This window comes from Drosophila guanche, unplaced genomic scaffold, assembly GCF_900245975.1.
Source record: "Drosophila guanche unplaced genomic scaffold, DGUA_6, whole genome shotgun sequence".
Taxonomy (NCBI): domain Eukaryota; kingdom Metazoa; phylum Arthropoda; class Insecta; order Diptera; family Drosophilidae; genus Drosophila; species Drosophila guanche.
In genome coordinates this window covers 5,728,647-5,753,578 of record NW_022995743.1, presented here as the reverse complement: position 1 = coordinate 5,753,578, position 24,932 = coordinate 5,728,647, and the positions used below count along the sequence as shown (strand labels likewise).

At 48.4% G+C, this 24,932-nt stretch overlaps 4 protein-coding genes across 8 annotated transcripts in view; 3 read left to right on the top strand and 1 right to left on the bottom strand.

Moving 5' to 3' along the window:
- Window positions 1–4,968, top strand: part of LOC117592551 — a 57,803-nt gene extending 52,835 nt beyond the window's left edge. For 2 of the 3 annotated variants that reach the window (XM_034286435.1, XM_034286429.1), the window contains 4 exons: window positions 469–1,677; window positions 1,754–3,073; window positions 3,133–3,866; window positions 4,056–4,968. In XM_034286435.1, the coding sequence (XP_034142326.1) occupies window positions 1,061–1,677; window positions 1,754–3,073; window positions 3,133–3,595 (2,400 nt within the window). In that variant the 5' untranslated portion in view covers window positions 469–1,060 and the 3' untranslated portion in view covers window positions 3,596–3,866; window positions 4,056–4,968. The remainder of the gene's footprint in view (window positions 1–468; window positions 1,678–1,753; window positions 3,074–3,132; window positions 3,867–4,055) is intronic. The other variant, XM_034286444.1, reaches the window with a different exon arrangement.
- Window positions 4,969–14,823: 9,855 nt separating this feature from the next.
- LOC117579227 lies at window positions 14,824–17,652 on the bottom strand. Of its 3 annotated transcripts, none has more exons than XM_034265018.1 (3): window positions 17,394–17,646; window positions 15,509–16,121; window positions 14,824–15,444 (listed from the first exon to the last, which is right to left on the bottom strand). In XM_034265018.1, exons 1-3 carry the CDS (start codon window positions 17,580–17,582, stop codon window positions 15,212–15,214), a joined length of 1,035 nt encoding a protein of 344 aa, XP_034120909.1. In that variant the 5' UTR covers window positions 17,583–17,646; the 3' UTR covers window positions 14,824–15,211. The 3 variants fall into 3 exon arrangements, with proteins under 3 accessions (XP_034120909.1, XP_034120901.1, XP_034120917.1); XM_034265010.1 differs by lacking the exon at window positions 17,394–17,646 and adding an exon at window positions 16,186–16,507; XM_034265026.1 differs by lacking the exons at window positions 14,824–15,444; window positions 15,509–16,121 and adding exons at window positions 16,705–16,903; window positions 16,965–17,331 and having other exon boundaries at window positions 17,394–17,652.
- Window positions 17,653–17,903: 251 nt separating this feature from the next.
- LOC117579221 (E3 ubiquitin-protein ligase Topors) lies at window positions 17,904–22,333 on the top strand. Its single transcript, XM_034264996.1, has 4 exons — window positions 17,904–18,753; window positions 18,826–19,295; window positions 19,363–20,840; window positions 20,905–22,333. Exons 1-4 carry the CDS (start codon window positions 18,355–18,357, stop codon window positions 21,846–21,848), a joined length of 3,291 nt encoding a protein of 1,096 aa, XP_034120887.1. The 5' UTR covers window positions 17,904–18,354; the 3' UTR covers window positions 21,849–22,333.
- A 693-nt stretch (window positions 22,334–23,026) lies between these two features.
- Window positions 23,027–24,932, top strand: LOC117579248. Its single transcript, XM_034265038.1, has 2 exons — window positions 23,027–23,355; window positions 23,426–24,932. Exons 1-2 carry the CDS (start codon window positions 23,243–23,245, stop codon window positions 24,279–24,281), a joined length of 969 nt encoding a protein of 322 aa, XP_034120929.1. The 5' UTR covers window positions 23,027–23,242; the 3' UTR covers window positions 24,282–24,932.

The window sequence follows — 24,932 nt, the reverse complement described above, 5'->3', positions numbered from 1 at the left end:
ATGTATGTATGTGTGCATGCATTTTGCTGCTTGCGTTTTCATTTTGTGCACTTTGCCATCTTCTTCTTCGTCGTCGTCTCCTTACTTTATGGGCCTCATAAATAACACCCTGTGTCCACTGTGTTGTCCGTGTATGTGATGCGGATTCTGGCTGATCTGCGGGAGTCGAAGTAATATTTTAAGTTCGAGCCAAAAGTGGAGATTTGTAACCAACATTTCATTCAAGTAATGTCCATTGGTGCAGCAGCAGTTGAAAAAACAGCGCGAGTTCTGCTTGTTCTTTTTTTATTGCAAAAAAAGAAGGAACTTGAGCATTTGACAGCACTGCACATTTCTGTGGTATTTTCAATGGTATTAAAATACCAATAACAGAAATCGTAGATCGATTGCCATTTTTACCGTTGATTCGCTTTGCACAGTTTTTTACGCAATTTTAATTAATTGTATCTTTTAATTGTTTCATTGCAGAACTCAAAAGACACTAATTGAGGCACGGCTAAGGCAGACACAAAAGGAAGACGATACCGAAGCAGCTAGAGAGCTAAAGAGCGTGGAATAGCGGCAGCAGCAAACTTGAAGAAAATTCGCACACTGTGGCCAGCGGGTGGAGAGTAAATCGAACCGAATGCAGTATCTCAGCTACGCTCTGCAGACATCCACGCGACTGCTGACGAACCAGAACCACCACAACCAGAATCAGTATCCGCATCCAACGGGGGCGCCAGCGACCACGTCCACGCCCACCGACGAAGACATCGCACACGCCTGCTGCAGCCGAGGGGCCCAATTGTTGAGACAGCGCCAACAGGAGCTGGCCAAGCGGCGCGCACTCGAGGATCAGATCAACGCCAACGCCAACGCCCGCGAGTTGGAGTTGGAGTTGCAGGAAGACGAAGAGGCAGAGCCAGAGGAGGACGAGAGCAAAGCGAGCGGTAACGGAAGCGAAAGCGAGGAGGGAGCCGTGGGTGGAGAGCAGCTACGTCAGCCAGTCCAATGAAATTTACTCTCATTTAATGTTCAACTGGCGCGCAGCAAACTGCTCTCGTTCTTCAACCGCGACATGGCTGCCACCGATGGCCAAATCATATTGGCCGCCTCCCGTTTCGGCGATGCCACGCCCGTCTACTTGCGCGACTTCTCCAAGCAACCGCTGCCGGCGGTGGCCAAGATCCTCAAGGGCCAGCACCAGGCGCTCGGCGTGCCCACGCTATCGGCCCCCTCGCTGCAGAGCACGGCGCTCTTCCTGAGCGCCGGCAAAAAGTACCAGATCCTCGCGCAACCCATCAAGATCAAGGAGGGTCGCAAGCCCACCAATGTGGGCGCCAAGGTGCTCATCCCAGAGACCTATGGCGGCTACTTTGAGCTGCTCAGCGAGGATGGGCGCTCCACGCGCTGCATTGACTCGGTCCTGGAGTTGTCGCGACGCCGCAATGCCCGCGTCCTGGTGCGCGAGACGTTCCGCTGCCAGCAGATGAACCGCACCATCCATGCGGGCGAGCTGCTGACCACGATGAACGACAACGGCAAGTACCTGCAGTGCCGCAACATCAAGGACGAGATCATCAATCTGCCACTCGATACCAAAGCCAAGTTCTCGGCCATAGCGCGCGAGGACAGCATCAGCGGTGTGCACACCGTCAAGAATCTGCTCCTCAAGCGGATGCCAGTCATTGTGAGGTAAGTGTCGCAGCTGTCTATTGTTTGTTTCCCTCCTTGTAGGATGTAGATAAATAATAATCCTTGGCCCCCACAGACTCGTCCATGGCAGTGCCCCCAAGGGACTGAAGCAACCGTTTGTGCCTGAACTGCGGCTGCTGGGATGCGTGGAAATCGATCGGATCTTTGCCCTGCCACTGCAGAAGGACACCGATCTGGTGCCAGTGCCGCTGAATGCGAAGATCAAGCTGCAGCGGGTCAAGAACATGGAGCAGCTGGAGCACTTTATCGAGTATACGCGCTTCCTGGAGAAGGCGCAACGCCTGCTGGCGGATGCTCGCGATCGCCTGCAGATCGTCGATCTCAAGCTGAGCGAGAAGGAGAAGAAGGACTCCAAGTTCCACAGTCGAAATGGCAGCGGCAATCGGCTGCCCGTGGTGATGCTGCCCTCGGTCGCGGGCATGGCCAGCGGTCTGGCGGAGAGCGGCTATGTGCTGCGCAAGAGCGCCAGCTGTGACTCCTGGTCCAAGCAGCACCAGCAGGCGTTGAATAGCGAAATTGCCGAGGAGTACAATGAGATCGATCATATTTACGATTATGTGCGGGGTCTGACGCCCCTTTCCAAGGGTTTGGCGCGCTTCGAGCCCATCTGCGAGTCGCCCACACTGAAGTCACATCACACGGACAGTGGCAGCGGCAACTACTGCAGCCTCATCCGCGCACCCATAACCCATCAGCAGTCGAGTCAGCAAGCCGCCGCCGCCAACAACAACTACAGCAGCCTGGAGTCGAACAAGCACAGCAGCAGCAACGGCGCCGGCCATCAGCATCAGCACACCCATCCGCACCAGCACCAGCACCAGCATCCGCATCAGCATGGCCATGGCCATCACATGGTGAATCACTATCACCACAGCCATATACAGGAGGACATTAAGCCGGTGCCGCCGCCCATTGAGACGATACCCGGCAAGAAGCCGGCGGAGAAGCGTCAGCGTCCTACACTACCAAAGCTTTACATCAAGAATGCCAATGCGCATAGTGCCGGCAGCAGCAGCAATGGCAACTCCACGGGCACCGGCACCGGCACCGCCACCACTCACAGTCACAGCCACAGTCACAGCCATAGTCACAGTCACAGTCACAGCCATTTGCAGCAGCAGCAGCAGCAGCAACAGTTGCAGATGCAACAACAGGCAACGACCCCAAATGGAAATACAGCGAATGCTGTGGCCAATGCAGCGGCTGCTGCGGTCGCTGCTGCCCATCATCATGGCTCCATGCACAACCATTCGCATAGCTCCCATCCGCACGCTCATCCACACGCGCATCCACATCACGGCAAGGTGCTGACGCCCAACAATCATTTGCCAGCCAAGGAAGCGCTGGAGCCGCAATCGCCGCTGTTTCACATCAGGTAAGGATGCGCTTTTATCCTGCCAGACACGACATCCCTATCCTATTCCATTCCCATAGGTACAAGAGCCTCAGTAGCCTGCAGTTGACGCCGGACAACAATAATACACCCATGACGCCGCCGACGATCTCAGCACATGGCAAGGGGGCGGCTGTACCGACGTCCAACGCATCGCCAGGCACACCACCCGAAGTGGTGCTCAAGTGTGGCAGCATTCTGAATGCGCACGGCTATCTGACGTCGGTGGGGGCGCCGGTCATGCCGATGCCACATCCGCACAGCCGCAGCTCCAGCAGCAATAACCATCACAATCCGCGCGAGGGCACGCTGGATTCGTCGCGCAGCGGCGGCCGGACATCGGGCGACTCGAACAAGCTGCCGGAGAAGAAGACGCGACGCTTGTCACGGCCCAGAAGCCTATCGAATCTGGTGTGGGACTTGCGGCCATCCAAAGAGAAGTCCAAGAAGAAGCTCTATATACATCATTTCGATCAGCGGCAGCAGGCGACGTTGTATCTTTAGAGGAGGGTTCTGATGATGATGATGATGCTGATGCTGATGATGCTTGATGTAGAAGTAGCTAAAGATGATAATGATGATGATGAGGAAGAGTAGCAAAAGATGATGCTAATGATGATGATTCGTTGCCAACTCGTTTCTAGCTGCCATCGACCCCCAGCAAAAAAAGAAAAACAGATCTACAAAAACTACAATCCAAACAAACAACCAACCAACCAACAATAAGATGGAAAAACTACAAACTATATTTGGAACGCTGTGTGTGTTCCTGCAGGTGGGTGCAACAAAAAACAACACGGGGAGGCTGCTTGGGGGAGGCGTGGCAATGCAAATCGTGCTGCGTTTTGATTGTTTTTTCCTTATTAAATTCGTGCAACAAAAAAAAACTGAGACTTGAGACTAAACGAATATTAAAACTGGGAAAATTAATTTGTATCTCCTCTCTCTCTCTCTCTATTGGCAGCTTTCACCAATTTAAATAGCTTGCAGCAGCAATTTTTAATTAACATTGAATTGTGCCTTTCCCTGCTATGCCCCCAAGAATGACGACGAGAATGCTTACAAAAACGCAATTCCAAGGAAATATTCAACAAGAATATATCTAAATGGAATCGAAAACGATTAAAAGAAGGAAGTCCCAGAAAGAAGAGACTGGAAGGAAGTCCCTTGATGAAGAGATTGAAGGAAGTCCATGGAAAAATCGTATGGAAATGCTGAGAGAACACACAGCAACAATACACACACACACACACACAAAGACCCAACATACACCCACACCCCACACACACACACATCAAGTCTATAAAATTGTGATTTTAATTTTATGTTTAATTTAATAATTACTTGAAAACCAATTTTATTAATTAAATGGAAAAAAGCCATTCATGCGGTTCAGTCAAATACGAGTAAAAAAACACACAAGAAAATTTCAAACACAAAAAAAAGAAGCCACAAAATAAAGATCAAACATAATATAATATATGTATATGTATTGTAAACCATAAACTATATATAAACACACATATAAAACCGAATGGCAATGTCAATGTGTAACTTAAAGCGTAAGAAATATTACACAAAACCAATACGATTATTTATCCGTGTAATGATTTAGTGAATGTTATGCAGCAAACAACACCACAACAAAATCAACTAAAGTGTAGCTAAAATGAATTTATAAATGAACAAAATGCAAATCGATTTCCTCCTCATAATTTAGATGTTGTGCAAAACTGTTGATCGAATGCAATCCACACAACTATAATCGAATAACTCTCGTTTAGCAATTAGTTTTCAACTTTTTACCACACAAATGCAGAGGCAAAGGCAATGCGAAGTGTCTCTTAGTCGTTTAGTCTGTACATTTTAGTTGTATTGAAACAAGAACCCCAGCTTATATGGCCTACAAATAGAGCGTATCCATACACATACCCCTTACATACTACATACTATAGAAATATATTTAACTTGTATTTGTGTCTAAATAAATGTCTCAGAAAAATAAATGTATATGCAAAGCAAAAAAAAGCACGTTGAAAGTTGACTTGTCTCTGGTTGTGGACGTGCGGGCGGTCTGAAACTATTCCCAATGAAAGGTAAATGGTCTGGCAAACCATTTGTGTCGACAATTACCTGATCGGACCATAAGTGTGCAACGCAAGGCAACAGGTGAAAATGCGAATGGGGAATGTGAATGGGAATTTTCTACAATTTAGCGTTGAAAAAGCAATGTAAATGGTGCTCAAGGAGTGTGTAAAGAGCTGAAAACAAGTTGTTCTACAAATTTGCAGAGCTATAAAGGGGATACAAAGGAATCGCCTTTAACTTGGGCAACTTTAAGATGTTGGATTCCAGGCAATTTATTTTTGCTTGATGCCTATTATGAACCTATAAAAAACGAATTTAGTTACATTTTTACAAGGTTATTTTCCGAGCAGAATATTACCCTTTACTCCATCGAAGCTATTAAACCTGAACAACAAATCGAAAAAAAATTCGATAGGAATTTCTATAAATATTTTTGATATAAAATGGATTTTCGGTTCTCCCTTGGTACGTGCCCAGTCGCCACAAAGAATTAACAATTCCCGACACGATTTTCTCTCTATAATATACGATGTGATCTCACATGTCTAGTGTATAGTAAGTACTATTGCTGTATGTAAACGTTGTGAGACAACAAAAAGCAAACACCGGTCTGACCAAAATCAGTGAAAATTGCGCAGTTTTTCTAAAAAGAAAAGGAAAACCCGAGCGAAGGAGTGAGTGAGAGGAAACAAAACGAAAAAAATCAGTTTAAATAAACGAACACGCATGCCAAATGCTTCCTGGCCGAGACAATGAGGCGAAACACCTGCCTCATAGACACCTGTCCGGGTTTGGGCAAAGAATCAAATTAAATCTCAATTGCTCCGGGGATGGGGGATGTGATAGTATGGCAATGCGGAACCGAATGTTTTATGAAGACCAAATTGCGTTAATACTCGTAATTAGTTGCAATATCGAGAGACTGCGGCTCCTCCAAGCCAGTTCGCTGTTTAAATCTTCCGTAATGCTATATGCAAATACATTGTAGTCCCCATTTGAAGCGGTTACTTGGGGCTGGGTGCTCTGTCTGTTGCTGCGGCAGGAACTGTATCTGGAGCTGGAGCTGGGGGCAACGAATTGAATAACATGAAAAATGCGCTTATATTGCGATATCATCACGTTTATGACGTTGCCACAATTAATCAGCCGCATGCAACCACCGGGCAGTGAGACACCAAGGAAGGGGGGGACTCTCTGCTCACTGCTCTCTGCTTTGTGTGGATCATCTCGCACAGCTGTGGGCCTGATGCTGGTGGTTCGGAGAGGGAGAACGAAATCAAACCATAAACGATTCTCTGCTCATCAAATGTGCAATTTATAACAACAACAGACGCCTACGCCATAGACCCTTGGGTCCCAGAGTCTCAGGTTCTCTGTCTGAGAGATTCTGAAGGCAATGAAAGAGACCTGCATGTTGGCCAGCCATTTGCTACAGTTATGGCACCAGGAAGACTGGATATCTGGCCTGGCCTGGCCCCGAACCTGCATCCAAGCAGCTGCCAACCCTCCCAGCTGCCCTTGCCTCCACCCAACCTGTGCCTCTCCTGTGAAAGATCTCTTCTAGGCGATTTGTATCGGGATGTCTGTTTAAACTGTGTGTAAATCGCCCTAAACTACGCATCAGTTTCGGTTTCAATCTTGCCACAGCTCAGCTCTCAGCTCTCTGGACTCTGTGTCTTTCGCTCTCTCTGTCTCTCCCTCGCTGCTCTTTGCTATTCTTCTGTTGCCATCTCTTTTCTGTGGTGCAGTGAATGTTTATTTGAGGAAGTGGCTTCGTTTAGCGTGCAGCTTTATCGCGATATACGGGATGCGTGGCGATATCGAGTATAGCGGTAACAAATTGCCTTCCATTCTGCTGCAGCCGTTCGGCTTCTCTTAATCTTTGTCTTCTTTTGATTCTGTGTGCAAGTCCTGGCCCAGTTCTAAAAACGCTTCCGCCATACAATTAAGAGTTACCGCAGCAGCTCAATTACGCAATCCATAGAAGAGGACATTGAGAGAGAGAGAGAGAGACATCTCTCTACATTTTTCATGTTATTTGCACAAGTACAATGTGATATTCCTATTGTAACAACACCTTCTTCACACACACACACACACACACACACATAGTTGTAGTACATACCTGAAATGATGTGTCTCTCTGTGTTGTTGTAGGGTCTTTGATCCATCTGATCTGCAATTACACTTGCGCGTGGTGGGAGGGGTGGTGTAGGCTTAACGACTTGTTTGGTTTACTTCTCTTGTGCTGCAATTGCGCAACTGCTGCAAAACAGCAACAGGAACAACTGCACTGCAGAAGAAACAACTGCTGCTGCAACAACTGCCTCGATAATCATTCAAATTTACAAGAAAACAATCAAAAAACAAATTCCTAGAACACAAATCGACGAAACTCATTTCATTTCAATTAAAGTTGCACGCCGCTCGCTCCACGGACCACAGACAAGAGCAGAGAGCGGAGAGCAGCAGCCGCTTGAGAGAAGAGTCCATAAAGGAAACGAGAAATGCGGAAAGAACACTGGCAGCCACCACGAACAGTAGATGCACTTCACAGCGGAGTTTTATGGAGGGATATGGAAATTAATTTCCAGTGAAATGGATATAATTAAATGTATATAAGATCAGTTTCATAAGTTTAATTGTATGTATGTTGGACAAGTATTTCATATACCTGTGATATGTTGATAAATTCCTTCTGTTAAGCAGCCTACATAAATCCGTATTCTCTCTTTAGGGAAGGGTATCCAGTCATGAGAGCGTGCAAGAGCCAAGCGGGAGTAGAATCAGCAGCGTCAGCGACAGCGACGTAGGGAAACAAATCCCAAAGAAAACAAATTTAAATAAGACAAACGTCAACCAATTACCGTCAATCGCATTTTCCGCAGCAGCAACAACTGCAACAGCTTCGGCAGCAAGACCGAGATGGAGAGGACGCGCTGCAAAAGCTGCAAAATTGGCAATTTGGGGGCGGAGGAAGAGCAGCAACGGGAACAGAGGTAGGCAGGTAGCAGAAGGAATAGAGGAAGCAGTCGTGGTACCTGAGGAAGCAGAGGAACAAGGCGCGCGCATGTGCAGTTACAATTGTAGACGACGGAGACGGAGAAGGCGACTGCGTCCGCGTCACACGGCACGCGAAAAGGTCAAGAAACTGTGCAGAGAGTATTTGAATAAGGCTAGTTATGGTGTGGAGGGGGAGAGTGGTGATTCCGAGAGAGCTGAATAGAGAGAAGCAGAAGGAACAGAAGAAGCAGCAAGAACCTTTGCTGGCGAAATCAAATCAAATCCAAATCAAACAAACACAAAAACGGTTGGGGTAGGTGCTGATGGGAGGGAGGGAAGGAATGACTGGAGAGGAGAGTGCAAAAGGGAAGAGCGAACACTAGAGCGGGTAACCAAGATTGATCAGGTGAGCGGGAAGGGAAGTGCAAACAGTAGAAAAACAGAAGAGAGTGGGGAGTAGGAGAGAGGGCAACAAGGCATCGAACAAATTTCCATGCTCTGGCTGTGAAATTCCACGATGGAACGACTGTGACGACGACGACGAGCAGCATTGACGAAGTTCGATTCCAGGCTTGCCCCTACCTTCCCTCTCCCCTTTACAGTGCATATCTACCATAGGTGATCGCAATTATCTGTCGCGTGGTGCATACAGTGGGCACTCAGATTACTTAGTCTTGCATTAAATATCAGCTGCGGGAGCAGTACTGTTACCGATCACCGATATGCTGTCACTGTAAAAGAATACATTTCTGTTGCTTATGATTAGCTTTTGGAACTACATTTTCTCTATTCTGGGGTAACACTGTAGCTTAGCATGACAGCCCATCGATGGGAATGTGTGTAGATGTGTGTGAATGCAAGGCAAGGCCCAAAAAATAGCAGCACTTGAAAACGAAGAAGCAGAATACGGGTATGTACTACAAACAAACTTTCCTTCCACTTAAATTGCCCCATGACGGTGCTTGCACGTACTGACAGCTGAAGCTGTCTCTCTTTCTCCCGTTTTATTCACCCAAGTCTGTCTCTATCTCTGTGCCCGTCTGGCGCTGAGGTCCAGATCAAGTTGGCCTGGCAGTGCATCCATCATCGATGATTCTCATGCGAAAAGGTCAACTGAACTCAGCCTCAAACCACTTTGGTCTTGGACTTGCTCTTCGACTTTGACTTTGACTTGGTCTTTGAGTCGAGTCGGTATCCGCGTCACCGTCACCGTCACCGTCTCACAGAATGAGGAGTACCAGTCCCCTGGTCTTAGAATTTCAATCATCGAGACGGGGACCAAACTCAAGTGAAATGTGGCAGCATCTCGGGCATCAGCGTCAGCTTCAGCGGCTGGCTGTTTGTTGCTTCTGTGCGTCTCTGCAACATTGTCGCTCCACTCCACTCCACTCCACTCCGCTCTGCTGCGATCGGACTCGGGAACAGCATTTGCCCACTTTGTTCTCAAGTCGCTGAAATTGCAACCGATCACGTTCATTGCATGCATACAAAGCAGCAACATCAGCAACAATAATAACAATAACAAAAACACAAACAACGACAACAACAAGAGCAGCAGAATCCCAGCTGCACTGCAGCAATTGGCCAACTCTGTTGATTTCTCATTCGATCCATTTGAAATTGTTTGATGCCCGTTTGATATGGAGGCCATGTTCGTTGCTGCCTCGTTACCTTCGGAGTACTTCAATTTCAATCATATCCAGGTGCTCGCAATTGCTGCTGCACCCTAACGATGTGGCCACAAGGAATCTCTCCTTTTGCTAGCCCTTTTTTGGGGCCAACTACAGAATCGACCTAATGCATTTCATGGAGTGTGGGTCACTCAGGCAGAGGTGACCAAACTGAAACAGGAACTTTGGATCTTAGAAACTCTTTTTCAATTCCCCTAAAAATTGTATCTCCCCTACACTTTTTGGCATGCAATTTCTACTTTTACAGCATGAATCACACTCGTACTCGATCCGCTTCACAGCAAAAGTGAAACATGCATTTGGGGCATGTGCGAAATGTGGTCTAAATGCAGCAGCAACCACAGCAAACATCAACTGGGGCGACTACCGGCAAGGGTTTGCTCCACGTACACGTACCGAGCATAAAATCAATAAACCAGCACAGCAAACTCTTGGCTTTGGTTTGGTTTTGGCGGCGTGTTGCACCACTGTCAACAGTCAAGTGGCAGTGCATTAAAATTGTAAACTTGAACGGCAAACAAAAGCCACAAACAGAGGATGCGTCGATTCACGGGTGGACTGAACCTGGGTACCTCTTTCATTGAGGGAGGAGCTGCAGTTGGAGACGGAGACGGAGGAGCAGCCAGAGCTGCAGGCTTCAGCACTGAGGTGCAAGTCAATGTTGGAATTGTGTGTGCATTTGGTTGCTCGGTATCCGGCTTATAAGCTCTGGCAATTTCAAATTGTGCGTCACGTACACGCATAATAGGGGGGACAGCAACAACAACAACAACAACAAAAAGAAGGGAAAAACGTAATGAAAACATATGAACAGAGGCGCAGGGCGGTACCTGCTGCGGTATGCTCGTAGGGCAGGAGCCAGAAGATGGGCCCGATAGTGCCAGTAGGCACTGGCAATCGCAAATGCACAAAATAATAATTTTGCAATACGCGCAGTTCAATTACAACCAACAGCAGCAGCAGCAGCACCAGCAGTACGTTTACACTGAGCGAAATTCAGGGCCGTGTTAAGTAAAATAAAGTTCAGGCTTCATCAATCTATCACTTCTATCAAATATCATCAATTCTGGTACTGATTGCAATTGTTAAGTTTTGCTTTGATTTACTTCAACATTTTCTTGTTGTGTGGCAACGAAAAACCCCATGGAAGAACTGCTGGACTCCTGCAGCCAGACTGGGGCTATCATTCTGGCCATTTATTGTACAATCCATTGCAGTAATATAATTGATACGAGTATGCTCTAAGTAATTGGCGCTGACCACGCGAGCTGCTTTTTTTGCCCCGTTTGCCCCATTTGCTGCTGCAAGTGAGAGATCAAGCAATCGATTTGTATATCAATGTATGGATCGATCGCCACGCTGGCGACACAGAGGACCACCCCGCCTGGACAGAGTCCAGAGCCAAAGCCAGACATTCATCTCGCGCCTAATTGCATGGCCAGAAGGAGCAGCAGCAGCAACATTGGAGGAGCACAGCAGCAACATTGGAGGAGCACAGCAGCAACATCACTTTTAATGCGATCAACTTGGTGTATTTTTGCTAAATTTTGTTTATACATCAAAAGGCCTAGTGGGGCTGGTCCGTCTCTGATGTGGCATAGATGTTGCTGCGGTGTCGCTGCTGCTGCTGCTGCTGTTTGTGCTGTTTGATGTTGAAAGCTTTACGCTTGATGTCGCCACATTTTGTTGCTGCTGCAACGAAAACTGCCATTTATAGGCAATAAGGGTTTTGATTTGAGTTGCTGCTGCCACTGCCACTGCCACTGCCACTGCGTGTCCTGTGAGCGCCATTAATGCAGTGTGCAACAAATCACGGCTGCAATTAGTGCGTGTTTATGACTGCAGCCCAGCTGAAGAGGGCGCCATTTCAACGCTCAATATTTTTTGTACTTTACTGTACTGCCCCCCCGGAGCAGCACAAATTTGCATGCAATATCAGCCGCAACCACATCGAGTCGCAACCGATGCTGGCCAATGCAAAAACGTTTTTGGCCTAGACCAGGGCCAGTGCCAGTGCCAGCGCCAGTGCCGGTGCCTGTCCATTCGAGTGGCGTCAATAATAGCCTGTCGTTGGCTATAAACGCCCGCTGGCCACATTGTTTTAGCCGATAGTTCAGCTTGTTCCTACCCCCCTGCCACCCTGCCACCCCTGTCTGCTGCTCCTGCTGATGCACTAATTGCACTATATCGATGTGTATGTGCATAATGGCATAGATCATGCTAATATAATTACATGCTGGACAGCAGCAACATGGTCCGAGCATCCCATCAAAGTTGATATGAGGAAGAGATTGCTGGGGCTACCCAAAGACAGCGACAGCGACAGGGAGAGAAGAGAGAGAGAGAGAGAGAGAGAGGAGCAGAGGGAGAGCTGCGGCCAATGGTAATTGATCGAAATTAAGCTTTTAAGCAAAAGCTCTTTAGATTTACGACTGCTGACAGCACAAAAGTGTACATAAATGGTATACTTGGGGGCTACGATATATTATCTTTATAATAAGATTCTGATATGGCAAACAGCACTTGGAATTTTACAAAGAAATGATTGCAGCCTGCGCATGCGAGGGTTTCTCCGGCTGATGACATCTTTTAGCGTCTCTCCAATCAATTCAATCGTTCATTTTCCCAGCCAGAGAGCGCACCCGAAAAACGTTGCAGTAATTTCTATATCAAAAGGCAATCCTGAGAACCGCTGGAGAGCCCCCAGAGCGGCAACCTTGATTAGCCAGGCCACAGAGTGCTGTGCCGTTCCGTGTTGCACACAAAAATGGGGTGCTCAGGGCCAGTGATATATCAAAATGGCTTGACCACAAAGAAGCATTTGTAGCTGAAGCTTTATCGCTTGCAGCTAAAGAAATGCAATTTTCGGCAGCAGCAGCAGCAGCAGCAAACAACAACAAAAATAGCTGGAGAAAAGCGAACTGGGAGAATTTTCAACCTATGACGAGGATGACGATGGCTGTGCGATGCTGCTTAAAATTCCAAAGCAAATTGCGGGCAACAAAACACAACAAAAAAAAAACAACACAATGTTGCTGCTTGCAGACAGCGTGCAACATCAGCTCAGACTTAGACTGAGACTCTGACTCTGGCTCGGGCTCAATTCAGCGTCATCACAAACATCAATTGACCCTTTGGTGCTTCAGGATCAAGCGTAATAATCGCCAGCATAAAAACGCTTTGCACTTTTGCACCGCACCGAAGAGGTAAGGCAGTCAGGGGGTATAGGAGGTTACCAGTTCCCAGTTCCCAGATAACGTGGCAAACCCAACCAACACATGTGCCGCCTTGACCATGGTTCAAGTCATTGGGTGAGTCTCTAGAATTTTTTTAGCTCAACCTTAATTTAATGACAACATAATAAGATAGAAATATTTTTTAGTTTTACACACAGACATCGGACAGGATCTCTTCATTTTGCATGGTGACATCAATGGCGATCCTGGACCGGCACTCCTTCAAGGTGAAAACTGAGGCATTGATGTCAGCATAGACTTTCTTCAAGCGGATCCACGGATTCTTCTTGAAATAATTGAAATCGGTTAGAGGTTGGCTCGGACAACGCATTTTGATATGAATTCGATTCATGGCTCTTGATTTAAGGGACTGAAATGGCTGGTAAACTATGGTTAAGGCATTGATTTATTCAGTAAAATATCTGAGAACAGTTCAGCCGTGAAGGGCACCTCAACATAATTCTCCTTTGTAAATTAAATCTCCTGCAAATTGTTCAACAATAAAGTGCCCTCAAGTTGAGGTATTTTGTAGTCCAGAGACTCCTTTACCCAATGCCTTCGTTTCGTTCATTTTTTTCTGTTGTTATTTCTGGAGCTTTTATAGCACCCGCCTATGGGGTCAATTCTGCACGCTGTCATGTGTGCCAGACCCATACCCATACAGCCCATACCCATATCCAATGGACCCATAGTTGGGCTCAGCGAAACGAGTGCAACACGAACTATTTAATGGACTTGGCATGCACACTCCTGCGCTGTGGCATGGCCATGGCCACAGCCAGATTCCAGGTCTCAGGTCTAGGTTCAGTTACAGCCGCCATGTGAGAAGAAGACATCTGTGGGCCCAGACAGACGCAGACCGAGAGACAGACAGACAGACAGACAGACAGACAGACAGACAGACAGACATCTCTGCGGGATGGGTACAGAGTGTATTTGTCTGTGTCTGCCTGTATGATGGTACGTTAATCAGCTTTTGGCTGGGCAGACTTTTCATCAAAGAGCAAGCGAGCGGCACCCACACGCTGCACGCTGCAGCCACGGGCTGGGCAGACTGGGTGGGGAGTAGATGGTGCAGAAAGCAGAACAGATTAAGCATACGACGTGTTTGGCAGTTATCATCGACCCGAAATGCCAGCGAGCCAGCAAAAAAGAGATGGCAATGATTCCTAACGGAACGTCATGCGTCGTCGACTGTTGCAAGTTGCTAGAAGAGCCACACTGCAGCCTGCAACCTGGCTAGAGGTCTCCCAGTAATTTATGATTCGCAGCGCACGGCGTGCAAATGATCTATTGCCCATTGCAGTTATACCAAGAGAAGGCTGAGACTGAGGCTGTGCCTGGGATCAGTTTGGATCGGCACTTGTTGCATCAGCCATATAACAGTTAAAAGTGATTTCTTTCGCATTGGATGTGCACTTGCCTGCCCCCCCAGGGCAGGCCCTGACAGTTATAAAGTGCGCCCACAAGTGTGCGGTCAGGTTAAATGACCCAAAACCCAAGCCCCTGCCTCATAGAAGCCACCAACACTGCGTTGCTTTCCGTTGCGTTGCATTGTCGACGCCATTCATTTTCGAGACGCTAAAAATGATTAATGGACTTTTCGTGTTGCCATCGATTGGGGCGCAGAGTCATAAATAAAGCAAAACAAATGCAGCGGCAGATCAACAACAGTGAGGGTTCCGTACTGAGTCCTGGCTTGCTCTGACTTCCATTGCGTATTTATCATTGGTAAACTTTATTCTTTACATTTACATACAACACGATTAAAATTACTTTGTCCAATTTATATGTACTTGCAGCACGCTCTGCTCCTATCAGGCGTGCCACGTACTACATACACATACACACATGTGTGAGTGTGTGTGAGTGTGTGGCTTGAATGGTGTATAAAAGAGAAATATGATATTGTATATTTGCAATAGAAGTCTCTAAATAAACTTTAATCTAATCTGGCTACTATAAGTTATGCTGTTAGCAGAGCAGAGCTACTAGCACTCACGACTCCACCCTGCTGAGAATGCTGCAACTGACGTTTGTTTGTTTCTTTGCTGTTGCCGGGATTTCTGAGCCGCCTCTTGCGTCTACTGATGCATGGCGGACTATAAGGACGGCGGATTGTATTGGAAACCCGGATTATTGAACTTGAATCGCGCGATCTCGAACTGCAGTGTCTCGTAGTTGATGTCGGCCAGACGCTTCAGCTGATGGGCTATCTGCTGGCCATCCTGGCTGCTCAGTGCAGCGCTCAATGGTGTGCTATCCCGCTCCACCTTCGTACTGAGCAGCGGCGGCACGTCCTGTTTGTTTGAAATGCAACGCGGCGCATTTTGGACTGCAAAGGGGAACGATGTCATTAAATCTCTGCATTAGTTGGACAAGTAAAAAGTTATGGCTACCATGGTAGATGATTTGATCGGGCCGGGTCTGGGTGCGCAATCGCTTCACGGGCAGTTCGCCATTGATGAGCTTGGTTTCAACGACAGCGCCGGAATTGATGACTGCATGGACGCTGGAATTGCTGGAAGCAGGCGTACGACGGGCGGCCACAAACTCAACGGGATGCGGCTCTTCCACGTGCTCAAACGATGTGTTGTCCACGACGATGGTGCGGTAAGTGCCACCGCCCGTATTTACGGCGGTTGTGGCAGCATTCGAACCCTCAATGGCACCGCCGTTGTCGGTCAGATTCTCGTCGATAATATCCTCCTGTTCGACGTGTTCCTCGAGCATATCCTCGTCGTCTACTTCATCGTTAATGGCCTCCTCGACGGCGGCTTGCAGTTCCTTTTGGAAAGCGGCCGATGTGCGCTGTCCAATGTCCTCCATCTCATCGTCGCCGTCGTCCTTCTCGGACTTCAGATTCAGCAGCGGCTCGCCCGTGGCTGAGGGCACCTTGCCAAACAGATCGAGTGCTCTGTTTTCTAGCATCGTCATCGATATGTCCTTCTCGGTGGCCATGAGGCTGCGTCTGTACTTGCATCTTGTCGTGTTCTTCCAATCGTTCAGTCGCTGCAAAAGGCGGGAAAAGTGCTTATGGGATGCTCAAACTACACGAAATAGATTCCCGGATTACCTTGCGCCACTCCTCGGGTGTGAGTGTGGGCCCCGAGCTGCATTTGTTTAGCCGGTCTGAGAGCTCCTTCCACTTTTTTGTCAAATAGTTAAGATCATAATCGCGCGGCACCCGTCCGGTGGCGAAAATTGGGTCCGCCTCCATCATGTCTATGTACATCTGGTACTGTTCCGAGGATGTGCGCTTCTTTCTTCGGTCCATTTTGCTTTCAAAAAACGGTTAATGCACGCAGAGAATATTGTATTTATTGCCCCAATTCGTAAATTATAAAATCCGACGCCACAAAAAGATGCGAAGTGTCCACAAACAATTTTAACGCGTTTGGGATTTTTCAGTGCAATTCCGCAGGCGATGCACAGGGTTGCATTGCACTCTCAGCGACATCTGGCGGAAATGCATTTATGCGATAGTTGTAATTTTATTTTAATTTTAGTTTATTCTTTATTTTTAATGAAGATAAATCTTTTAAAACGTAACTTAACAGGCCACTAAATGATGTTTCAAAATGTCACAAAACACTATCGATATGTTGTTGATTGTCATTAGATTGTGGCATGGCGCTATAACTCTGGTGAGCTGTACTCAAATCCTGGATTACTGTACTTGAAACAAGCAATCTTGAACTGCAGGCCGGCGCTGTGGATGTCCGCGATTCGTTGCAGCTGCTTCTCAATCTCCTGGGCGTACGTGGGAGTGTCGTTCCGCAGCGAACTTTTCACTAAAGTCAGAAGGAAGAGGGGAATTAGATAGTTTAAAATGTTTGAATGGTAACAACTCACCTTCATAGAGCTGCTGGGGTACTTGTACGCGCACCCGCTTCACGGGAAGTTGTCCATTGATGATCTTGGTGGGTGGACGCTCTTTGTACTGCACTGGCACCTGCTTAACTTTGCGCGGGGGACCCTCGCTAATTCGAATTGCTTTTGGGGGCGGGCTGGCATCTTCGCTCGACTCTGCGTAGCTCTCAACTAGTTCCTCGTCCAGGTATTCGGTACTATCGTCGATGACCACTGTGCTCACGTCCGCGCTCCCACCAAAAATACCCAAGGCTCTGTTTTCGAGCGGCGAGAGGGATAACTTGGCTCCTGGTGACATCGTGATGCGCCTGTATTTACACCGCGTTGTGTTCTTCCAATCGTTCAGGCGCTACAAGTGGCATATAGAGTGTGAGCTGTGCCTCTGCTACCCTAATGTAAAACTCTGATTACCTTTCGCCACTCTTCGGGTTCCAGACTGGGCCCCGTCCGGCATTTGTTTAGCTTATCGCTCAATTGTTTCCATTTCATTAGGTCCTCGTGGCGCGATGCCCTGCCGCTTGCCAACACTGGATTGAACTCCATCATGTCCAGGTAAATCTGGTACTGCTCGTAGGAGGTACGTTTGTTGCGTCTGGCCATTGTTATTATTACAATTATATTAGAATTCCAAAATATCAACAAATGGACGCCACTGCACACGAAGCAACGGTATCGATAGTAGTATCGATAGTTGGTTCCCACCTCTTATGTGGAAATTATCGATGTTCTGCAGAACAACTAAGGAAAAATTGAATATGTTAATAATTTCATACTAATTATTTCCTTTTTTGTAGCTGTTTTTATATTTGACATACGATTTTGGTGTAAACTTTTCGACGCCCTGGCTTATCGAACTAGTAAACTAGTTGTTTTTTTCTATGTACCGGTTTCGCCGCTAGGAGGCTCTGTTAGCAAACTCGTCGCTGGGTAGTTCTCATGTAGCATAAGTAATACCATTTTGTGGAAATTTGGACAAACAAATTTACTTTCCTTGATATTGAATATTTAAAATATTAAAGTTGAAGTGCACTCAAACACCAAAGAGCAGTGAAAAAAGCCTCTTGAGACTTTTGGCTACCGGAAGCGATAGTCAGAGCATGTTGTAATGAGGCTGTTGCCCTATTAAAGCGATGCAAAAAAAGACGCATGTGAATTTTTACTATGTATTGTGAACGATGAACCAGATGATAGTCTGTGTGCAAGCGAGATAGCAAGTGCCAGAGTAGACACAAAAACTCGGATTTTAGTGCGGGGCCCGAGCGCCCATTCCGAACTACATTGTAACTTGAGGCTCGCCCTCACTTTCCGCCCGTCATCCGGAACAAGTCACCAACTCAGCAGCAGATAACAGAATTTTAATTGAACGCTCAACATGGCGGAGGTGGTAGAGGAGCTGCCCGCAGCAGCAGCCGCCTCCTATGGGGACGATGTCGCTGCTTCTGTTATTGTTGAGCCTGTTGGCACAGGCCTGCCGGGCGGACTAGCCCTCACGGCCAACGGTACTGGCAGCAGAACCCTAACCCTGCCACCGGCAGCCATGAAATTCGCCGATCTCACGGAGAGTGGCAGCGAAAGTGGCGACGGCGACGGCGACGGCGATGGTAGTGCCAATGCCAACGGCAACGGAGAGCCGGGCACCAGTGCATCGGGCAGTGGACGCACATCGCCGCCACCAAACTGTGCCATCTGCTTGTCGCGCTGCAAGCGGAAATGCTTCACCGACTCGTGCATGCATCAGTTTTGCTTCAAGTGTCTCTGCGAGTGGAGCAAGGTGAGTATCAGGAGGGGCAGGTGTGGAGTGGTGTACCAAATTTGATTCCTAACCATGTTTCCTCGTTGACAGGTTAAAGCTGAGTGCCCGCTGTGCAAGCAGCCCTTCAAGACAATCATCCACAATGTGCGCACCCTGGACGACTTTGACAGCTATCCGGTACAGAACTCATCGCCGCCCATACCCGATCATCATCCAGCGTTGCGTTTCCAAATTGTGCGGCGACCCAGGTTCATGCCGCTGGTGCAGAATCAGTCGTCGATGACGAATGATCTGGACGGCGCTGCGGCTGCGGGTGATGCGTCGCAGGATGGCCTGCCCACCGTTGAAACGGCAGGTGGGATCCGACACGCGTACAACCGCTTCGAGCCGTACCGCATGGAGTTGATGAACTTCTATCGCCACGACCAGGATCCCGCCATCTCGGGCAGCTCACTGAGCCAGCTCTGGCGACGTTATGTCTACGATCGCAAGCTCTATGCCCTGCCAGTCAGTGACACTCTCACCGGCCACTTTCGCGAGTGGAGTGCTCGTTTCTACAGGTGAGAACCGACTGGGTCCGGTGGATGTGCGTGCGGTTCAGTCGTTCAACATATTTTGCCCTTGCAGAAACAATCCTGCCCAGATGCATCGACTGATGCCGTGGATACACCGCGACATTGTGTGCCTGCTGAGGAATGCTGCGCACAGTATCAGGACCGTGATGCAGCTGATGCACGACATTCTTCCCATGACAAACATACTGGGACCGACATTCCGGCGCCGCTTGTCGCCGCACTTGGGCGCGCGCACCAGTCACTTCATTCACGAGCTGTTCAACTTTGCCCGCTCCCCATTCGATATGATTGGCTACGACCATGTGGTGCAGTACTCGGCCCGTGTGGCGGAGGAGGTGGAAGTGGATCTGCTGGACATGGTCGAGACACAGTCGTCAAACGAGAGCGACTTGCACTTGGAGGTCGGCGATGGGGAGACGGCGAATGCTGAGTCATCCAACGAGTGGAATGCCAACGCCAGCGATCGTCCGTCCACCAGTGTGATTGTGACCAATCCCGGTGCCACACATTCCTTCAGCGTGACCATGGACAGCGATGGCAGCGAGCTGCCAGGGATCTCAGTGCGACGTGCCACCACCTCGACCGTCGGCTCCCAGACAGTGGCCATCAACTTGAGCATGCGGCGTCCGGCCAGCGACTCGGAAGTGATCGAGATCGATGACGGCGATGCTGCGGCCAATGCCGAGGTGGCCGCCATCACCGATGGCAGCAGCTCAAACAGGCGACAGGCCGGCGCCAGCATACCGATTAGTGCCCACATTGAGCTGGAGAGCAGCAGCAGCTCCAGCGGCGATGATGAGTGTGTCTTTGTGCTGGAGCTGAAGCCGCCGCATTTGCGCACACCCGAACAGGTGACGCTCGACTCCAACAGCGATTCGGACGTTGTGTTTGTGCACGAAGTGAATGAGAGTCCGCCGGCCAGCCATCGCCCAACGGCAGCCACAACAGACGCCGCAAATACTGCGGAACAGAATGAGGCTCAGACGGCCAACCAAGGCCTGTATATGGGTCCCAGCACAAGCGCTGCCGCCAGCATAGGCAAGAACTGGAAGCAGTGCTACGACTACGCACGTCGTCAGGATCTATTACGCATCGCTGGCTCCACACGCTTGAAACGCAACAGCCATCCCAGTTTCGTTTCCTCAGTCAGCCATAGCAGCAGTTCGAGCAGCAGCAGCAGCAGCAGCAGCAGTAGCAGCAGTACCACACTCTTCAAGTGGAGCTCCAGCAGCGATGACAGCAGCGAAAGCAGCGGCAACAGCGAGGTTCCCTTGGCCACCACCAAAAGAAGACTTCGCAAGGCGCAGTCACGCAAGCGTTCAGCTGCACAGAAGCCCAAGAGACCAACACGAAAGCGCAGCAGGCGACAGGTCGAGCAGGCCACAGCACAGAGTCCTCCAAAGCAGGAGGACCAGGAGGACGAGGAAGAGAAGAAGCTGCCGGTGGCTGAGCGCGAACCCGAGCAAGCAAGCACCTCCGATGGCAGTTCAAGCGATGATGAGTCGGGCGGCGGCAGCAGTGAAGCGAGTGGTACGTGGACCCAAACAATCAATCCCCCCCCCCCCCATAATCATGTTCCATATCCTTTTTGCAGTACCCAAAAAGAAGAGCAGCAGCGAGGACTCTGACGATGGCAGCCCGGAATTTAATCTGCAGCTTAGCGCTCTGCGTGCTGCTTTGCGCTCAGAGGCAGTCTTGGAGGATCGAAAGCCGCTCAAGCGGGAGTTGCAACTGCCCAAGGAGGAGCAGCCACAGCACTCACAGGCCCCACCACCGGGCGGTAGTATGCATCAGCAGTCATTAGAGGAAACGCAGGCCGAGTGCAGTGCGCCGAAGCGTCGTCGCAGCTGCAGCAATAGCAATCTGTCCAGCCACAGTGCCAGCGTAGCCAGCAGCAGCACCACAACAGCCTCCTCCAGCTCGGCCCTGAGCTCGTTCAACTGGCGCGCAACGAGCTGTGCTAGTGATCCTCTGGTGCGTGGCACCGCTGGCACTACCGATGAGCACGACATTGCCCACTCCCTGATTGAGCTGTCCACACTGACGCATGAGAGAAACGCTGCTGACGCTGCTGACGGTGCAGACGCCGACGTGGACGTGGATGGTGGCGTCAGTGGAGGCCTGTTCAATGATCAGTCGAGTGGCGTCGAGGAGGCAATTATCTTTCTACGCCATGCACTGCCAAACACTGCCAATAGCCTGGAGGAGGATGTGCATATGGGTTTGTACTCGGATGTGGATGCCGAAGGCAGCAATCAATATCAAATGGAGTCGGCCATCGATGTGGTTGGGGAACCGCTGGTGGAAGCCGATGCAGATGCAGAGACGGCAGATGACACAGCCACAGCCACCGAAGATCAAGAGGAGGATGAGGATGAAGAAGATGATGAGAATGAAAATGAAAATGAAGATGAGGAAGAGAACGAAGCTGAGGATGAGGACGACGATGAAGATGATGAGGATAATGACAACGACAATGACAATGACGACGACGAAGACGAAGATAATGATAATGATAATGATAATGATGAAGATTAGCTAGAGGAACAATGCATAAGCTCCAACCGTTTATTACACTAAAAAAAACGCTGTTCAAAGATTATTGATTGATTGTCTTCTCCCTTAATCTGGATTCTTAAATATGTTGCCCTTGTCCCCCCCACTATAATAATCTATTATTTAACTTGTAATTTAATTAAATTGTTTAATCCTAGGCCTAAGATTGCCCATTTAAATTGTAAATATTCACAGCGCCCTTATCAATATTCTACATATATGTTTGTAGTTGGGCAAGAACTACCTATAAGCAAAACATTATTAAAATGTTCAACCCACACCCACATAAGTACTAATGTATCCAGTGTACCCCAAAAGCGGATGGATTCTATTGAAGCATTGGCAGAGAGACCTATCCAGCATGCCCGTTATTGTCCTCCCATCCTTTCCCACTCATGTTGTACATTTATTTATTTAAGATCATCTAAAAATTACCTATTTAGCATACACAATAATTCAAGTTCATAGCTTTGAACCATAGAAATAACGACACTTTGGCACACACCACAAAGATCATGGATTGCATTGGAGCGAGCAGAGAGAGAGAGAGAGAGAGAGAGAGAGCGTGTTAAATGTTTTTGGATACTGGTGTGGCCTGAAATTGAGCACACAAACAACAAAAACACAGAGAAAGAACAAACATTAAATATACAACAACAAAAAATCAAATAATAAATGTAAAGATTTATTGTAAAAAAAGTTGACAAAAGCTGTACAAAAGACACCTGAGTTCAAGGAATATTTTTAAAGATTTTCCAGATTTTTGCAGGTTATAAAGTGTAACTTCTTTTCGCTACAATCGTAACGGATCTGGAATTTCAGTTTGAGTTTAAATATATTCCTAGCTTTGTTGGTGTGTGTACTGGGAGGGATTCCTCGAAAAAACGTGCACACACAGGTACATTTTTGAGCTTGGTATTTGGTATGTTCAGTGTGTACACACCAGCGCGCAAACAGCTGCTGCCGCATTACCGATTAGCCAGTAACGATCACTACTAGCTAAACACTCCGCTTAAGCTTTTCAAATTGCAATAATTTCAATTGATTTGCACAAAATATTATATGATCTGTTGGTATTTGCCAACACTGTGGTATTTTCAGTGTGTACACACCCACAGGGCAGCCTTTCGCTCTGTCAGAAAAAAAGCAGGCGCCTGCATAAGTTGCTGCTGTGCAAAGATTCAATTCAAGTAAAGTTGCTGCGTTAGATAAATAAACAAATCGAACCCTCGTGTGATTCAGCGGCTTGTGGCACCGAAACTCTGCGAGATATCTGCAGCTGGTCTGAATTATTTTGTTTTGCACACTTCAGTTTTCAATTTGCGACGAGCCGCCGCGAAGTTCGGTTTTGTGAAGAGCAGATCTTTGCCGTGAATATGTCTACGCGTCAGATGATCTCGTGGCGCATCTATGTCTATGCCAATTGTTTGTACTCGAAGCAGCCAAGCGACAAGCGCGGCTTTCGCGACTGGAGCCCCCAGGCGCTCAGGTAAGTCAGGGCCGGCTGACAGGCGACTCACACGAACCCATCTTGATCCAGTGTGTGCGTTCTCCCACAGAAATGATCCACGTGCGATTCATCGCATTATGGACTGGGTGAATCGTGATGCCTCCGTGCTCGTGCGCAGCAGCGAGGAGGATATGGTCCAAGCCTATGAGGTGGTGCACGGCATGCTGGCGGATGTGCCCATGCGCAGCACCGAGTTCCAGGACGCGCTGGTAACCTTCTTTGGCGGCAAGACATGTCACTTTGTGCACGAGTTGATTAATTTTGCACGCTCGCCGTACGACGATCCAATTACCTACGAACTGAGCGTGCAGTATCGCTCCATGAGCACTGAGCTGGATGAAATGCCTTGCACCTCGGCGGAGGCACTGAAACGACAGCAGGCCATGGCGGGGCTGCATAACTTTGTGCAGTTTGCCGCTCGCATGGACAACGATGATTGTCTCAGCTTCGAGGCAGACATGGAGCTCGAGGCGGAGGATAGTTGTGCCATCGATGAGTTGATTGTGAACAAGCGGTACAATGTTTCGGCGCTGATTGACATTTCGCAAGCCATGATTGTCGGCCGTGCCCAGATGGTAGAGTCGCAGCAGCAGCAGCAGCCGCAGCAGCAGCCTCAGCAGCCGCCGACATTACAGCAGCAACCGACGACATCACAGCAGCCGCCAGTGCAGCCTTCGCCACTTTCCCCGAATCGTCAAAACAATGCATTTGGGGATGCTGCACTGGAGGAGGCTATCTCCAGGAGCATTCTGGAAATGACCCAGAATCGTCTTCGCGATCGGGCGCGTCGAAACCGGGCACACTCGGCCTTCCTTGCTCAATTAGGACCAGCTTCAGCGGGCAGACGTCGGCGCAGAAATTCCTTTGATTTCGCTCTCCATAATTATGGCATGGCACCGCCTTAGGTTCGAATGGGAGCCTAATTGAACCTAGTTTTAATTACATTTCATTAGCACACAAACACACTAAAGACAGACACAATAGCCCCAGCCATATAAGATGAGTGCCCACCAATCAATGAGGCCAACCAACCAATCCAATTCCTCATCATTAAAAGGGTTCGACTGGCATCAAAAATTGATAAACGTCCCTGCCCGAACTGGCCTCGATGACACGACATTGGATAACTGATAAAACGGATTGCCTGCCCCATCAATAAATAAAAAAAAGGGACCGCCAAACGGTGTGCCAAATATGCCTTTAACGCATATTTGCCTGCACGGTCCTTTGTCTTAATTTTTGTTGGAGAATACAAAAAAAAGGTAGCTCCACGCCCCAAACCCGCCCATGTCACATGGCTGGTTGGCAGCGCATGAAAAATTGAATTACACGCACTTTTGCGCATAAACGAGAGCTGCAAAAAATATTACAGCAAAAATTTGAACAACATACAAATAAGCCAGCGACTGTCAGCCAGCTGATACAATGTGCAGATACACTTTCCATTTTTGCTAAGGATTCACACACACAGAAAACATTTTAGTTGTGCACTTTTTTTGATTTGTAAAATTAGCAGCAAATGGCAGCTAAAAAAAAATATGACAAAATTATTTGTA

Excerpts from the sequence above, each read along its gene's own strand:
- LOC117579221 (XM_034264996.1), top strand. The coding sequence starts at position 18,355 with ATGGCGGAGGTGGTAGAGGAGCTGCCCGCAGCAGCAGCCGCCTCCTAT. Across the intron at positions 19,296-19,362 it reads TGGAGTGCTCGTTTCTACAG|AAACAATCCTGCCCAGATGC; the intron begins GTGAGAACCGAC and ends TTGCCCTTGCAG. Across the intron at positions 20,841-20,904 it reads CGGCAGCAGTGAAGCGAGTG|TACCCAAAAAGAAGAGCAGC; the intron begins GTACGTGGACCC and ends TCCTTTTTGCAG.
- LOC117579248 (XM_034265038.1), top strand. The coding sequence starts at position 23,243 with ATGTCTACGCGTCAGATGATCTCGTGGCGCATCTATGTCTATGCCAAT. Across the intron at positions 23,356-23,425 it reads TGGAGCCCCCAGGCGCTCAG|AAATGATCCACGTGCGATTC; the intron begins GTAAGTCAGGGC and ends GTTCTCCCACAG.
- LOC117579227 (XM_034265010.1), bottom strand. The coding sequence starts at position 16,386 with ATGGACCGAAGAAAGAAGCGCACATCCTCGGAACAGTACCAGATGTAC. Across the intron at positions 16,122-16,185 it reads CACCCGAGGAGTGGCGCAAG|CGACTGAACGATTGGAAGAA; the intron begins GTAATCCGGGAA and ends CGCCTTTTGCAG. Across the intron at positions 15,445-15,508 it reads CGATCAAATCATCTACCATG|TCCAAAATGCGCCGCGTTGC; the intron begins GTAGCCATAACT and ends TCCCCTTTGCAG.